Here is an 18,272-nt window from a genome sequence, read left to right as displayed (position 1 = left end):
ATATTTAACACTGTGTTCACTGAAGAAAAAAAATTGTGTAGATACAATTTTCACTCAGAAATTACTAGTATTATTTTTTTTTTTTTTTAACAGTGTAGAAGTAAAAATATATAAAGAAATACTCTTTCATGTCTCAAACACTTCAGAGCACACACTATAAAAGTGCAGTGGGGAAAAAAGCAGGGGAGAGAGATTTCAGAGTAGTCTGCTGCTGCACTGATAAACAATCTGAAATTTCACTGACTTCTAGGAAGGATATACAGTAGCCTGCAGGCAGCAGTCCAAATGGGCGGAGACTGAAAAAGAGCCGTAGCCCCGCCCCCTTTTGGAATTCCCCCCCATCGCTTTGTTTCAAGTGGAAAAGGTTGTTTTGTTTGTTAGGTTTTTTTTTTTCCTTCAGTAAATGCTGTCAATTTTAAGCTCAATTTATTTATGAATCCCTTTCCTTTCTTTTTATGAACATGTTTTTCAACAATAACCCCATACCCTATGCCTCGTTTAAAAAAAAAAAAAAAAAAAAAAAAAAAAAAAAAATATATATATAATATATATATATATATATATATATATATATATATATATATATATATATATGAAATATGCCATCAAAACTAATTATTTTATCACAGTTGTAAATTATTGCTATATATATATATATATATATATATATATATATATATATATATATATATATATATATATATATATTAGTTTTAAAGAGACGAGTCACCTGAAACTTCACAAGCCCCACCCATACGAGTTCCTTTCCATCATCCGTCTGCAAACAAACCCATGAGTGTATCAACCAGAGGTTTCTCTTCCATTTTTTTTTTTTTTTTTTTTTTTTTTTCTCGCACCCATGGAGACCTGAGGTGCTCATTGTTTCCTCTCATAACACGGGCGCTATGAGTCTGGGAGAAGAGCTGTGTTATAAAGCACATGAGATGGAAGTGGAGGAAGACTTTTACTCTTATGAGTTCAGTAATGATGAAGGTCTGCCGGTGTATAAGGACAGTGAGGAGGTGTTCGCAGCGCTTCGGCAGAAGGAGGACGAGGTTCTTCTGGCAGCTCAGGTGGGAAACGCTCTGCTGCTGGAGAACAGACAGCTGAAGCAGGAGAGAGACGCGCTTCACGACAAACACGCGCAGCAGCTGGAGGTGAGCCACTTCATGACCGCGGCGTGTCTACAGAGCCGTCAGAGTTTCCGTTTTTGCGACAATGTGTTCTTGTAAAGGTTCTTGTTCTACATAAAGCGTAATATTCATTTTTAAACCCATGTCTCTATAATTGTTTGTTATTATATTAAATGTGTAATACTATACGCACAGAGGTCCTAACATGTTTTTGGACACTTAAATGCCCCTATTAAATATGAAAACAAGTGAAATATGATGTTAGATTTTTTTTTTTTTTCTCAAAACTAATTTTACTTTTATGTAACAGGTGTCTTGATATTTTTAGTGGCTTAGTCAGTTTCCATCAGGTTCACACAGGTGTTTCCATTCTCAGCTCCATCTCTGTTGATTTATAACTATAAACTCAACACTTGGAAAAAAACATTTTTTTTTTCTTTGAACAGTGAGCTTTCTATAACGCAAATGTCACTTGTTTTGATTCTTTATCTAATACAATCAGACATTTTTACTTTTCAAATACTTTTGATGCCACTGCATTATTATATTTAAAGGTATATTTTAGGCAGGTATTCAAAATGTAATACAACAATAAATTTAACTGCTCTTTTAAACGGGGGAAAAGTGTTCTTTTTCATAGTTTTAGCATTTTCATATAAGATCAGATTTTATGTTGGTGTATTCTCATTTAATTATTTACAATTAATTATTGCAAATCCGATTCAGTTTTAAAAATCTGTATGACTTTGAATATCAAATATGTTATCATAAAAGAATAGGTCTCCTGGAAATTAAAATTTTGTTATTATTTACTCACCCTCACATTGTTTCATACACTGTGCCTTTTCTGACATCTGTGGAATTCAGGGGTCAGTTGCATAAACAGCCTAGTTCTGTCTTAAGTACTAGTTTGATGTAGTAGCAGTTAACAAAGTGCTAATCAGCCTTAATTTTCAACTTCAAATTAGACTAATCTACATTTTAAAGTAATTTACTTAAAAAAAAGTTATGACCACTTTTGCAAAAAAAAAAAAAAAAAAAAATATATATATATATATATATATATATATATATATATATATATATATATATATATATATATATATATATGCAAAAGAAAGTGTCTGCTGAAAAGTAAAATACATAAAACAAATGTCATACATTCTACTGGCTAATAAGTAACTTTGCAACTACATGTTAACTTATTCTACTAACCCTAAACTAACAGTCTAATACACTAATGACTGCTAGTTGATATGTAGTTGCAAATATACTCATAGTTAGACAAATGTCTGCAGTGGACTCTGGAATTAGAGTGTGATATCTGAGATTGGTTTGTGTGAGGGCCTGACCGGTGTGTGTCCTCAGGAGCTGGAGCAGGGCAGGTACGAGCTGCGGGTCAAGCTGGAGGACTGCCGGGTGCAGTGGGAGAGTCAGGTGTCCGAGCTGGAGCGAGACGTGCAGGAGCTGCAGGCGCGGGTCGAGAGGCTGAGCCAGAGTCTGAGCGAGGCGGAGAGAGAGAAGAGCAGACTGAAGCAGGAGCACAGCGAACACAGCCACAGACTCAGAGAACAGCTGCAGAGGGTCAGTGACACATACTGTACTTCACATCAACCACGCCGTTCATCTTTTCAAGCATCACCTTTAGCATGGTTGCTGATCTGAACAAACACAAACATAAGTATAAATCCCTTGTGCATAACTCATCCTGTAACACTGGAACCGCAGGCATGAAATGAGAGCTCAAATGCATCATTTGGCCAGAAACCTCCACACTCACTCACATTTGATTAATGCAATTAAAACAAAAAAATTAGTAAATACATTTTTACATGATGAATTATATTTAGTCACGATTTCTGTTTCTGAAAATCATTGTAACCTTTTGCCATACTCATATACACAGTGATCAAAGTGACAAGCCAGTTTTGATGATGCGATCATTAAGGGCAGGTCTCTTTATGCATTTGTTGCTTTTATTGTGTAATGAATGTGTCCTTTATTAGCCAGACAGCAAAACCCAACCACACACTTAACTGGAGCACATACGCATACATAGGGCTCATAAAAGACTGTAACGATTATAAAGGCCGATAATGCAACTGATACTGTCTCTTGCTCAGATAAAGATGAAGTCACACTGTTCCTGGGTTCATATCAGATATGATATGAAAAATAGCTGACATCTAAATATTGTGAATGTAGTGTGAGGAAGAAAGTCCATACAAATCTATGGGTAACACACTTTACAGTATCGTAACATGAATGATGAATAATATTTCTATAGCATTTGTTAATCTTAGTTATTGTATATTTTATCATTTACTGTATTAATGCATTTTTAAAATAAAAAAAGTTCTGTTAAAATTAGTTAATGCACTAACATGCACCAGCAATGAAGAACTGTTTTTATTTACTAACATTAACAAAGATTAATAAATGCTGGGGTTAGTTAATGCACTGGTAATTGATGTAGGTTGATAGTTGTTTGTTTATTGTTGTTTGTTGATTTTAGTTATTTTAATTAATTGGTGTTTTTTTATGGGTTTTTTTTATATGTTTTATGAATCTGTGACATGTTGACTTTAGCTTTGTAAAGTGTGCACGATCACAGTATTTGGCTCAGGGTTTGTGACATTCCTGTTTACTTTTAGGCCATATGAGTGAAACCACAACAATATCAGAGTTTGTGTCATGGTTTTTGTTATTTCTGTGTTTTTTTTTGGGATATGTGTGTGAGTCCAAGAGTTTGTGACATTCCTGTTTACTTTTAGGCCATATGAGTGAAACCACAACAAGATATGACTAAGGTCATTCTATTTTGCATAAAGAAAACGAAAAATATTTTAGGATTTAAAGGTAACACTTTAGATAAGTGAACATACTGTACATTCACTATTAACTAACAATTTCCCATCAATACACTCCTAATTTGCTGCTTATTAATAGTTAGTAAGGTATTTGGTAATTTTAGGTATTGGGCAGGATTAGGGATGTAGAATCTGATCATGCAGAATATGTGCTTTATAAGCACTAATATGCAGCTAATATGTTAATATTAGGCATGCTAATGAGCAACTAGTTAATAGTGAGAATTGGTCCCTATGTGTTAACATTGTATAGAGAGAGAAAGAGAGAGAAATACAAAACAAGTAGCAGGACTCCAAAAGTCAAAACAAGGACGAACTTTTCATTAAAAGGATTATTATTATTATTATTATTATTATTATTAATATTATTATTATTATTATTATTATTATTATTATTATTATTAATATTATTATTATTATTATTATTATTATTATTATTATTATTATTATTATTTAGGCAAAACAGAAACCAATTCACCGCAATTATATAACACTGGATTATAACAGAATATTGGCGTCAGAACAATATATTTTATAACAGCAATTTTACTGTTTTATTTTTATTTATTCTTTTATTTAATTTCATTTAAACTGGTTGGAAATTTATTATAAATTCCAATGATTTTGTAATTAATTCCGTCTCTTTTTGGAGTCCTTATAATCTTGTTTCTGCCACGGGATAGAAAAAATAAGTATTTACCGTAAATATATAAATTTACATTTGAGAAGAAAAAGTCAGAATGGTGCAGTAAAAAAATCACAATTAGCCTACCGTTTTATATTTTATTTTATTTTATTTTATTTTTCTGTGGCAGAAAAAACAAACAAACAATAGAATTGCAAAACATAAAGTGTCTTTTGCGAAAGAAAGTCAGAATTCAAGAGTTTGTCTTGTTTATATTTCCATGGTGGAAACAAGCTTCCATAAGTCACCTACATGTCGAGAAACCTAAATTTAGCTCCACCTGCTCCTGTTGACTCATTCTGTCTGGAAACCACTTTCACACACCTTCCTCTCACACTCCACTCATATCTAATCTTACAGATTTGTTATGCTCAAGGTCAAGGTTTGCAGATTTTTTTCTGTTTGCACACTTGCCAGGACACCTGATTCAAACTCCTGAGCTCATTTTACTAATGTTTAATCACAGTTTGGTACGACAGACATGCTGTAGTCATGAAGAGTAATGGCTAACTCATACTAACTCCACTCCCTCTCATCCACCACTCAACACACGTCACTACACTGAAGCAGCAGTGGAGACTGTCTGTGAGCGCTTTTTCCAAGAAATCAAAGATCAGGAAACACTGATGTTTATGTATCCCGTCCTGCTACGAAGGAAGAGGAAGTGTGTGTTTTACTCATTACACCACGGCTTCCACCATGCATATGTTTTTATTATAACTGCTCTCAAGCGGAGTCTAGAGTGGAGTTACAGATAAGCGCTTTTATGCTTCGATTTCAGATGTGCTTTTGTCTGTTATGGTAAACAGCTCTTTTTGGGGTGTATGAAGCCTTGAATGGTGAGTATTTCTGTGTGAATGTCTGTGGGTTTTGATATAATTTTGGGAACAAAAGTAAACGTGTGTATGTATGTGGACCAGTGTTCCCACAAAGACAGCTTAATGTCATCTTACTAAATACTGAATGTTTTCTTAAAAATACAGAAAGCTTTGTGTGAGGTTTAGGATCAGGTTGGGTTAGATATGTGTATTTGTTACTGTTTGTGACGTACTCTTAGTACCTAACAGTCTGTATTGGACATAGTCGCACAAAAGCGAGAAGAGAGTCAATCAGGAGAATTCAGGGTAATTTAGAGGAGATCAGCCTCCCATGTTGTTTACAGAGAAGCCTTAACACAAGCATTTGTTATTGCAGGAAAAGCTGTGCCTTCCTGTTCCAGGGTGTAAACCTCTCGGGATGCTACAAACACACTTGTATATGCTTGCTTTTGTGATCAGGTCTGAACCTAGTAGGATTTGACAAAAAAAAAAAAACATGTGCTTTGTAGTACATCAGTATTGTTATTATTATTCTACAGCATTCCATGGTGCAGTCAGGACTGCATGACTCTTTATTTCACTGCGCACAGAAGATAATAAGTTAATTCTCGTCCATACATCAAAAGGAAATTAATAGTGGGGATGTCTTCTGACACAGTTTTGATAACATACCTCACACACATTTAGGAATATCTCTGTGAATTGTTTACTTTAAAGAAGTATCCTGGAAGTGTAGAGCTGCTGAGGTCATGCGACTCTGATTCAGCAAATCAGTCACAGTTTAATTGCATGGCTTCGTAAATCATTCACACTTGTGCTGTTCTCCGGTCACCTGCTGTGAGGTGGACCAGTCTTACGTAATGCCACACCTGTCCTCAACAAACTGCAAAATCTGAGGTATCATCCAAGCCATTTCCCGAAGTTTTAATAGCTGTATGAGTAACGGCAATATTGATGCTTCATAGCATGTAAACAAATTCCATAAATGGAATTACACTTGTTGAATAGCTTTTATTTTTTACATGAGCTCATTTGTATTTTCTTGTTTTTTTTCTTCTGAATTTTGAGCGAATTTACTATTTTGACAGCTGTGTCATGCAAAATTTTTATTTTTTAATTTAGCTAGCACTGCTAGTGTTTCAGTTAACCTTGTTATACAATCTGACAAGATTGTATCCGAAATAAGATTCTCAGAAGTAAATTGAGATTTATTTTGGAGACGCTGTCTGGCTTGGGGCATCAGCTGGCAGGAGCGTTACTGAATGCAACAATGCACTGGTTAACGTAAGCCAGTCCTGAATAGCCCTTTCCTCATGGGACCACTAACCTTGTGGTGCTTGGTAGTTGAATCTAATTGAACCAGGACCTCTAGCCGCCCCTCCGTATGCTGTTGAGCGTGGGGTCATTCCCCACCCCCATCCCATAAACGCTCACATCTGGCACGATGATGCCACTGCCAAGACCAAGATGCCAAGCTGCATCAGTCATGCGGCTCTTTGATCCGGTTCTGAAGGCGTGTGATGCACACTGACGTCTGTCCAGTTATCTGTTGATTCAGGTTCATCACCAGAGGCCCCTGATCAGCCAATGCGTGCTTTTGTTCAGCTCTTATCAAGCGAACTTAACTCCTTTTCATTGTGAAAATGGGACGCATTCCTTGATGGAAAAACACATCTTTTTTTTATTGTTACTTTCTTTTCTCAATGTAGCTTCTTCTGGATATCGCCCATTTGATTTATGAATATATTTGGAAGCTGAAAAAGCGTTCGGAAGTACAGTGGTTTGATTAGTGAGCTGTGTTGTGTATGTTTAGGGAATGGAAGTGGAGCGAGCCATGACCAGCGAGCTTCAAAGACTGAAAGAGGAAATGAGAGAAAGAGGGCAAGCCAGACCCCAGGACGAAGAAATCATCAACGCACTCAGAGAACAGGTGAGAAACTGTTCATACTCGCACACTGCATCGTATTTTATACTACAAAATGATATACTGTAATTACAGTAAAAAATGGTTGCCTATACTGTATCGCCTGCTGTCCATGCATGCTTGTTTATTAAATGTTATGCAACAGTAAGTTCCAGATAGCTAATTTGATTGGTTGAGCAACTTTAAAAAAGCACTTTCCCTGCTGTATCATTACATTTGTCTTTGTTTGTGGCATTCTAGACTAAACAATAGCTGTGCCCCAATTCAGAGGCTGCATTCTTGGAAGGACACAGAATTCAAAAGGCCACACCTTCACCTTAAAGGTCGATGTGAGCGAAAGCAAAACAGGGTTCACAACCTGCCTAATATGTTCACCTTAGAAACTTCTGTTATCATTTACTCACTCTCAAGTTGTTCTAAATCTGTATTCTGAAGAGACCGAGTTTCTTTCTTCTGCTTAACACAAAAGAAGATCTTTTGAAGAATGTTGGTAACCAAACAGTTTCTGATCCCCATTGACTTCCATAGTATTTCTTTTTTTTCTTCATACTATGGAAGTTAATGGGGACCAACAACAGTTTGGTTTCTAACACTCTTCAAAATCCATTCCATAGAACAAATAGAACATTACAACATTTTAAAACACAGAACAAATAAGATTATAGAGGTTTGGAATGAAATGAGGGTGAATAAATGATTTGAATTTTCAGGTGAACTATCCCTTTAGATTTAAAATCATAATCCAGATTTTTTTCTTAATCAAAATCCAGTTGTCACTGGTGTGCAATGAATCTTGGGCCAGGCTGCAAAGGATCCATCTGTAGTAGCCTTCATCACTCGGGGAATGATGTTGTCTTTGAATTGGGACGTCCTTCATTGTGCCGCTGCAACACATTTTGTTCTTCAAATGCAGCCTCAATTGGGACACAGCTACAGAATGCAGTTCTTTGAAAGAGTTCACCATACTCGAGCCCTTCATCATGGACAGCAAGCAAAATCTGTTCACCTTCTCTTCCATTCAAGGATTGTAATCGCATACAAACATAACTATTTTTCTGTAACTAGAAGCACACGATAAAGTGAACGTGAACGTGAACGATTGTAGAATTTGCTGACTTACAGAACAGTGTGGGGTAAAAGCTATAATAATGTGTGTGTGTGTATGTGTTTTCAGGTGGCACGGCTCACGCAGCGGGAGCAAACACTTGAGCAGCGCTTGAAGATGACTTGTCATGAGAATGAGGAACTAAAAGACACTATGTCCACACTACATGCACGCCTGGATCTACAGGAACAACAGAGTCACACACACATACAACAGGTTAGGTCACTCACACACACACACACACACACACACACACTATACTCAACTCAGCAGAATGTGTACCACTGCTCTGTAGTTTAAGTAAAACTGGAATCTGGTCCAGGATTTGTCTCTGAAAATTCAAAAATGAACTGAAAATGTCCACACAGCTCTTATGAACAGTACAAATGTAGCAGAGACATTTCGATTTCAATTCGATTCTTCAATTTTCTTAGTAATGACTTTCAATATCACATTTATTTGTGCATTTTTTTAAAAGGACGTATAAAAGTACTTTATAAAAATAATTGAAAAATAATAATAAAGCAGAACAATTGCATGTTAAGAATTCGAACAAACCTAATTTATATATCAATAAAGGGGAACAAAGAAACACACAACAAGCAATAAAACACAAGGTGCTTTTACTATCTGAGAGTGTGCAGTTATGGATATTTCTCTTTTTCTCTGCATTATTGCGGCAGCTCTAATAGGCTAATTTTGTCCTGCCTTTAAGACATAACCGATCGTGTTTACATTAAGTAAGCATTTTGAGATGCAAGTGCATTTACAGTCACATGCCACGAGTGTCTTCAGAATGATCACACAAAGTGCATGGAGCATTAGAAAGCAGCTGTCTGTCAGTAAGTGAGTATCCAATATGTGCTGCATTCCAAACGCATAAATGATGCTTACGGAAGCATTTGGAAGGTAAAATATAGAAATACTGTTGGGTGAAACCACATTCTCAGTGCATATTCTGCACAATGAATCATGAAACTTCATACAAGTTTCTATATGTATTTGAGTTTATTTCTTTTGTGTTTGAGGGAAGAGTAAGAATAAGAAAAAGTTTATGTTGTTTGTGTGTGTTTTTGTGTGTGATTGGTAAGAGGCAGAATACGTTTCTAGCGTGCATAAACACCAAAATTGACAAAATATTTTTAGTTTGAAAAAACATGTCCCTCATAATTGTAAAAAAAACAATTTATTTCAGAGAAAATTTAATGGCTCTTATACGTATTTGCACATGAGCGTTAAAATTTTTTTCCCTCTGTCCCAGCTGGCAGAGGCCTGGCGGGAAGTGGATGGGGTTCGATCCCGGGCTCAAGAGCTGCAGTCTCAGGTCGAGGAGCTGCAGGAGGAAGTGGCCCTCCAGGAGAAGAGTCACAATGACTCGTCTTTACTGTCTGAGCTTGAAAACAATCTGGACGCCGCAGACTGGAGCCTGGACAAAGAACAGGTGATACAGCGTAACCTGATAATGCCAAACTGGACCACATTCTTCTTAAAATCAGTGTGTTACAGAAGAAGAGACCTGTTATCTTATAGTTATTTTATCTCAATTTGATATTTTTTTTAGCTGCACACTACACTCAGAGCTATTTGAGTCGTCCAGTAGAAAGATACATACATACAGGGGTATCAGTTCACACAACAAATATGTGTTGATTTGCTTTTTGTGTTAATTAGTTAAGTTCACTTTCTCTATCCAGCCGCACTGGAGACACATCGGTGTGAAGGTGTAAATTAGATTTTTCTTTAATCATGATTAATCACACCTAAAATTAAAATGATGTAATTATAAGTATATTAGCAGATTGAATATAAAAAAATATTCAGAAACAACATAAAGTTAGTATATATATATATATATATATATATATATATATATATATATATATATATAAATATTTTATATTTAAATATTTGTTTAATGGCATGTTTTTACTTAGTGCTATGAATGAAGGCAAATATCACTGATACTAATGCTGATGTTAATGCTGGATTATTCAAATCGATTTCTTGAGATAAATTTAGATTAATAAAGCAATTTAACTCAAATATGTGCCTTTTTAACTGTTCCAGTTTTAATTTTTAATTTAATCTTAGAACAATTTTGACATAAACCCATTATAATGTCACATTTAGCTGTGCCTTTATGTAGTGTGTTGTATATAGTGTACTGTATATAGTAACATGGGACCCTGGACCATAAAACCAGTTGTAAGTAGCATATTTGTAGCAATAGCCAAAAATATACTGTATGGGTCAAAATTATCGATTTATGCCAAAAATCAGTACGATATTAAGTAAAGATCATGTTCCATGGAGATGTTTTGTAAATTTTCTACCGTAAATATATCAAAACTGAATTTTTTATGAGTAATATGCATTGTTAAAAAATTCATTTGGACAACTTTAAAAATGATTTTCTCAATATTTTTTTTATTTTGCACTCTCAGATTCCAGATGTTCAAATAGTTATATCTCTGCAAAATAATGCCAATGGAAACTTTGGAAAGCTTATTTATTCAGCTTTTATGTGATGTATAAATCTCAATTTCAGAAAATTGACCCTTATGACTGGTTTTGTGGTCCAGGGTCACATATAGTGATATTTCTCTCTCTGTCAGGTTCAGCTCTCCCTGTTTGACTGAGCTGTCAGTTCATTTTTTCCCCCTTACTAAGTTTTTTTTTTTGCGAATTCAGTGAATGAATGAATGAAAATAGTAGTTAAAACATTTAGTATCGATATGTGATCATTTGCTGCAATGCCTGTCAAACAATGTGGGGAAAATAAATTAATAACAGCTACATCAGGAAGGGAAAATGCTGATACTGTGTTACTTATTGTAATGCATTTAACAGAAATTATTAATCACAGAAATTAGCACATTATCTTTGACAGCCTTAATTTTTATGGTTATACTGTTAGATTTGTTACTCTGTTGAAATCAAATTGAGTTAAGTCTCTTGTGCATACTATTATGTGAAGCAGTGAGGTGCTGCATATGCAAAGCATTGTAAACCCCTAGTCTCTTGTGAGCTTCTCCATTAGGAGGCCGCAGTAGACAGCAAGACAGCTCTCTAGGTTTTGGAACAAAGCTAAATACATTTCAGAGATTTACATTAGTCTGTTCATTTGACATTTGGCCACAACTAGAACACGTGTCTTGCTCAGCAGGTCTGTCGAGAGCTGCACTACATCCTGGTACTGCTGCAGCCTGTGGCCTACAGATCAGAGGCTGAGCAGGACTCCGATGACAGCCTGCAGGGCATGCTGGGACAACTGAAACACGCAGCACAATGGATAGCACACAGTGAGACACTACAGGTACAGCTGTTTTCTACGGGACACAAACGTAACAGAAGCTGACATATAATGTGCTGCAAGTAATGTTTCTTATTTCCTGGAGTATTTTGACATCTCGTACTGTCTCACATTTCAGCAACAATGATTCACATTCATATATCTTCATACTGTAAATCTTCATCCAGACCATATCAGTGTGTGTCCTCGTGGCTTTTGTTTTGTCATTAGGTAAATCTCACATAACCTTCCTGGATCATATTCCAATCCGGCATCAAACGTGGGAAATATTATGATGTGATTTAAGAAAATGAAGCAATTTTATTCCCAATGCAAAAATAAAAAAATAAAATTACAAATTATAAATTAATTAATTAATTAATTGGTGTAGTACTGTATTTGTGTGTTTGTTGTACAGTATTAAAATACTATTAAACTACTTTTAATACTAATATTATACACTGCAAATTTGTAATAGTATTACAGTTTTTTTGTATTTAAAATTGCCATTTTATATTAGCATACACACAAAAGAGAATAAAGAGACAAACAAAATCTCGAAGTCATATTCAGGTGCATTACAGAAAATAGACAGAAAAAAATACTAATTTATGAAATATTGCTGAAAAATTATGGTAATATAAAAAAGGCTCTATTTGCTTAATGCAACTCCATTTATTAGTTTGTAGGTAAAATGCCAACTGAATGTGTTTTTGTGAGATTCACCCAATTATATCAGAATATATATATGTAATTGCTGAAACTGAAATGCTATTTCTGTGAGCTCAAACAGTACATTAGGATTTAAATGAATGTACAGTATGTTTAATGCACAAAAGGTCTGGATATTAAACAAACTCCCCACTGTGCTGTTGATGCAGTATTGACCCAGTTTGGCCAGCTGTGTATTGAAGTGGGAATTGCGTCAGAGGTTTTGTTCAGGTTGGGGTGTGTTCAGTGGGGATCAATGAAGCCACAAATGTAGCCAGAGGTAGAGACTGAGGGAGAGTGAACAGAGGGCCATTTATGCTCGTTACATGATACTGATGCTGTAGAGAGATACACCCTGCCGTCACCACGCTTCACAAATCCAGCATGCAGTGCTGAACGCTCCTGTATCATTTGTGTCTGCAGGAGAAGAGGAAGTCCATTGTGGGATCGGTGAGCGATCCGTGTGAGAATGCCATCCGGATAAAGGAGCTGCAGGATCAGGTAACAGTTCTTCAGGCATTAAACTAACAGCAGCCCAATACCACCGCCACTGACCTGGGCTCAGTTCCTTAAAAATGCCTCCATTGTTTGGAGGGTCTGGCAACGCCTGAGGAATTTTAGGACAAAGATTCACTGCTTTCTGACGGGGATTCACAGCTGTATGAAGACAGTTAACAAATGCAGTCAAGTGGTGAATTTATCGATTTCAGGAAGGAAAGAATACTTAGTCAGGGTTTCTTAAAATGTCTTAATTTGCACTTCCACAAATCACAGCCTCAAAAAGTTTTTTAATCAATGCAATGAAGTCATGGCATTAAAAAAATCTTCCTAAAATACAATATACTAAACATCATTAAATCAAGATATATTTACAATATGAAATGCAAAATAAGGTCTTATAGAGATATAGATTAAGTGAGTTTATGCTTAAAAAAAGAGCAATTATCCATCAAGAGGAATTGTAGATTAAGTTACATTTTTGGGTTTGAATTAAGTAGATTTTTCTTATGTAAAAGACTTATGTCAAGACTTATGTAATTTTGCTTTTCAAGTAAATGGATCTCGATTTAAGAATTTTTAAACATTTACGCTGGAAAACAATACAAAGCTACTGAGTAACAGCCTTGTGTAGAAGGAAGGAAGAAAGCCTGTGCTGTGAATCTAGTCCTCATCGACTCTCTTTTGGGCTTCACACTTAAATTTGGTAAAGGTGAAGTGTTTAATTTCTGAAAAATGTCCATTTGCAAAACTAATGACGCTTTCACTCCTGGTCCAAAAAAATGAAGCTTCACCTTTAAACCCACCGTTACCATCTCCCTGGCTTATCTTGTTCAGTGTTTTACACTGTTTATACTTTGCCCTGTGTTTAACGTCAGTCCTGGATGGGCAGGTTTTGAGTTTTCATGCTGTATATGTATAAACTCTGTGTTAACTTTCTTTATTTTAATATTTACAAGGATATTAACATTGATTGGACAACCAAAGAAAGCTCATAAATATTTAATGAAATCCAGTTATACAGTAGTTTTAGGAGTGCTTGTTTGTTTCTAAACACTGTGACATTTTTATCTGTACACTTTCTGTACAAATATGTTGCTGAAAAATGTATTTAAAAATTACTTAAAGTATTAAGCTTATGCTTAAATGCTTGAAATTAGTTTTTCTTATGCTTAAATGCTTGAAATTAGTTTTTCAGTGTGAATTAAGTTATTTTGTTTTATGTATTTGTTTTTAGAATGTTTTTTTTATTAATATGCTTATTAGCAGTAATAGACTCAATTGCAAAATCATTTCAAATATTAATCCTCATGTTTGGCTTTTCTCTCAGAATGAGCGTCTCGTGGCAGAAAACGCCAAGCTCAAGCTGCGAGCTGAGAGACTTGTGGAGCAGGAAGTAGTTCAGCAGGCCATAAAGGACCGTGATGATGCCATCACTAAGTAAATATTGAACATGCACTTGGTATTATGATTCTATAAATGTTTATGAGAAAGTATTCATTAGCAGTTATGCAAGTAATATTCTTTAATTGGAACAGATACTTAAATAGTTTTGTCTTGTAGAAAAGTTGCTATTTGTATGTTTTTGTGTGATTCTTAAGAAAATGTTATATTATTGTAAATGATGTATTAAAATGATATTGTTAATGTTGGCCTTAATATAGCCATTGTTGCTGATATGGCTTTAAAACTTAAATGAATAAATAGTCTAATAGAAAAGAGGCATTTTTAACGTCTTGGTGTTGGTTTTCTGTCATGCAGGAAGACAGCGATGGAAGCAGAGCTGCTGAGGACTAAACATGATATGATGTGTTTGAACAACCAACTCCTGGAAGCCATTCAACGCAAACTACAGCTGTCACAGGAACTGGAGGCCTGGCAGGTAACAACTGTTTTTTAATTACAACAGCTGAATCTCCAAACCTCTCAGTCCTCACTTACTGAGTAATTAGGACTGGTTTCTTGCTCCTTGCTGGGTTTAGAAGGTGTGTTTTTCTGTTGTGGACACTCTGTCGCCCTCTGCTGTTCACAGTGGAAGTTTGCAGCTGTTTCATGTGCTGTGTAACTGCTTTTGAGAGCATTAAATAAGAGAACAGATCAAATTGAAATAATAATAAAATAATGTATAATGTTCTTTTGTAAGTGAATGTGTTATATGTTCTCAAAACTTCCTGTTCTCATTCAGTAGCCACAAGAAGTTAAAATATAAATTCATTTTGAAATCAACACCTTGTCAGTGTTATTTTAGCATCGAGATACTATTACAGATTTTATTAATATTTAGAATCATTAGTTTTAATTATATAGATTTTCAGTATTTATTTTAAAGTTTTAGTAATTTTATGTTTTTTGTTGTTTTTAGTATTTTGTTTTATTTTTATGTCTATAGTTTTATTATGTCAGTTTTAGTTTTTGTACATTAAATTCAAATTAAAAGGAGAAATGTTGCCTTGGCAACTGGCTAAAATATTTATTCATTTATTTTATATTTTGGTTAACGTTTAACATTTATGGTAACACTTTATTAAAGCGATCAATTTCACTATTAAGTAGTTGCTTATTAGCATGCCTATTATTAACATATTGGTTGTTTTTTAATACTTATAAAGAATTAATTCTGTATGAGCATATTCTACATCCCTAATCCTAACCAATACCTAAACTTAACAACTACCTTACCAACTATTAATAAGCAGCAAATTAGGAGTTTATTGAAGCAAAAGTTGTAGTTATTGGTTTATTAATAGCGAGAATGGGTCCTTAAAATAAAGTGTGACAACGTTTATTTTATTTCAAGAAATGATCATGTTTTTGTATGGTTTTATTTTTATAAGAACTCTACCCTATGCTCCTAAATGTTGAAGAAACATTATTTATTTGCTATAAAAAAAAAGAAAGATTGTTTCACGTTACTGCATTGCTATCGACTAGCACATACACACGAATAAAAATAATAATGTGCAAAAGAATGCATTTATAATGATTTATTGAAATTGTACCGAATACATTGCATGGATATGTTGAAGGAGATATTTAAAATGTTATAATTTAGGATGTTTGTGAACTATTCATGTGTCCCTGCAGGATGATATCCAGATTATCATCAATCAGCAGCTGAGGAACCAACAGCAGACAGAAGAGCCTCAGAAGAGATCAGCAGGTCGTCTTTCTTTCCTGCGTAAGTCCAGACGGCCGTCCACTCTACCAGAGATCAGCCCGGAGCAGAACCAGACGCCCTGGAGAGACTGGCTCAAACGCAGCAAATAAACCCGCTTACAGGAACATATCAGACACTCGTGTGTAATGATCCACCGTCAATGCCAAAGACACTGACCACGTCTGTGTTTGTGTGTGTGTGTGTGAGAGAGAGAGAGAGAGAGAAAACATGTTCTTGAATAAAAAAAACTTCTTATTCAAGAACAAATTGTAAATAAATTTCACAAAAACATGTTCACATTTCTCCCCAAATTCAAAAAACAAAAAGAAGAAATAATATTTTGTATGAAGGTAATAAGACATTTTAGAACTTAATGGAATGTAATTTTAGAAATGGTAATGGAATGTGCTGTAATTATCTTATTGTGAAATATATCTTTATCTTTATATGATATCTTTCTGTTGTCTTTGGAGTGAAAAGTGTTCTGAAAGTTTTTGTGAGATTCAGTTGTATAATATGACTATTTATACTTACTGTAAGTAATGAAAGAATGAATACACCGACATCATGCTGGTCATGATCTTGTTGATTTTAATGGCATTTAACATAACATTTTGTAATAGATTTAATAGAACAAACATGTACCTGAACTACACATGAAAAGTATGTGCACATGAAGGAACGTCTCCAGAGTTGTTCAGTTCACTAATGCTCTGTATCATATGAAGGATCTGTAGTGCTCAGACTCGAACATTGTCATGATATACAGAAGAATTCAATGATTCCAATGTTCATGGTTGAAATCCTTTAAGTACTCTTCTGTGTATCACTAATGCAGTTTTGTTTTGCAAGTTTTGTATGTAATTTATATATTTGTCAATGTGACATTTGTACAATTAAATTTTTATGTAAAGCAGTGTCTTTAGGGTATTTATTAAGGAATGCATTTGCACATCAGGCTTCAGTAAAAGTATAAAAGAAAACCAACTGTATAAAGCATTATAACACCAGTAGACATTGATATGTTCATTAGATCTATCAGAACATGCAAGCCCAGTGGGCAACTGTTAAAAAAAAAAAACATCAAATTGACATCAAACATTATTCAAAAAAAGGTCAAATGTGCAATTCAAACTGACGTCAAAAACTTGACATGATGTTGATTTGGTCTAAACTGAAAATCAAACATATTGGCCTACATATACATTAAACCAATTTCAGTGTGAGATTTACTTCCTATTTTCACCCAATTACCACTGGAAGAAATTTTCATGTTTGACCTGATTTTGGATGTCAGTTTTGATGTCAATTTGATGTCTTTTCAACATCACTTGCCCACAGGGAAGGCAGTCTAACCTTTTCATCTGATTTTTGCCATGTGTAAATTATTCTGCAATTCTTTTTGATAAAGCTACCATTTCAAACTTTTTTCCAATTTGTCCCCAAAATCTACATTCCCTGAAGATACAAAGTTATCAAAAGGATTTGGATTCATCAAATGGTTTAGAAGATATAGTTTGATAAGTGTGCTGAGTCACAGCTACACAGTGAAAAGGTTTAGAATATATAACCCAACTTAAAATGGCTAAAATTAAATAACATTTCTCTCATTAGTGCCTATAGATGACAAAATTGTGTGTGAATCAGTGAAGGGTTTAGGAGATCAAATAAGAAGTTTTTGGCAACTCAAAAAAACATACTGCATGACAACACATTATACTAATGTTGTCCACAAGAGGGGATAGAATATGATTTTTTATTAATATTATTTATTTATTTCCATACAGTTAATGAAAGCCGAAAATCCAGTATCTCAAAATATTAGAATATTTCTTAAGAAAAGGATTTGCAAAACAGAAAAGTTCAAGTTATTTAAATAATGTTCTTTTATGCACTCAATACTTGGTCGGGGCCATATGGGATTAGACCTCTGCCACAATTCTGTGCACAAAAGATCATATTTTGAGCATGCAAAAGTGCATTTTGCATGCACGCAAAATGAGTTTTGTGGAGAAAATGTTTGTTGCACAAAGAAGAAAGTATTTTGAGCGCACAAAAATCAATTTTGCATTTAAAATA

The 18,272-nt window shown here is 34.6% G+C and overlaps 1 protein-coding gene across 2 annotated transcripts; it reads left to right on the top strand.

The window, feature by feature from the left end:
• Nucleotides 1–855: 855 nt before the first annotated feature.
• Nucleotides 856–17,106, top strand: LOC109111525 (BICD family-like cargo adapter 1). Of its 2 annotated transcripts, none has more exons than XM_042738997.1 (10): nt 856–1,157; nt 2,502–2,717; nt 7,320–7,436; nt 8,605–8,751; nt 9,797–9,976; nt 11,702–11,851; nt 12,962–13,039; nt 14,367–14,476; nt 14,798–14,918; nt 16,121–17,106. In XM_042738997.1, the coding sequence occupies exons 1-10, from the start codon at nt 906–908 to the stop codon at nt 16,301–16,303; spliced, it is 1,554 nt and encodes a 517-aa protein (XP_042594931.1). In that variant the 5' UTR covers nt 856–905; the 3' UTR covers nt 16,304–17,106. The 2 variants fall into 2 exon arrangements, with proteins under 2 accessions (XP_042594931.1, XP_042594930.1); XM_042738996.1 differs by having other exon boundaries at nt 11,699–11,851.
• The last annotated feature ends 1,166 nt before the right edge of the window (nt 17,107–18,272 follow it).

The sequence above is a fragment of the Cyprinus carpio genome, chromosome B15 (genome assembly GCF_018340385.1).
Source record: "Cyprinus carpio isolate SPL01 chromosome B15, ASM1834038v1, whole genome shotgun sequence".
Taxonomy (NCBI): Eukaryota; Metazoa; Chordata; class Actinopteri; order Cypriniformes; family Cyprinidae; genus Cyprinus; species Cyprinus carpio.
This window is presented reverse-complemented; position numbering and strand designations above follow the sequence as displayed.

Bases quoted from the DNA above. Each gene is read 5' to 3' on its own strand.
- LOC109111525 (XM_042738996.1), top strand. From the start codon at position 906: ATGAGTCTGGGAGAAGAGCTGTGTTATAAAGCACATGAGATGGAAGTG. The intron at 8,752-9,796 runs GTTAGGTCACTC...CCTCTGTCCCAG, and splicing joins GTCACACACACATACAACAG to CTGGCAGAGGCCTGGCGGGA. The intron at 9,977-11,698 runs GTGATACAGCGT...TGTCTTGCTCAG, and splicing joins GGAGCCTGGACAAAGAACAG to CAGGTCTGTCGAGAGCTGCA.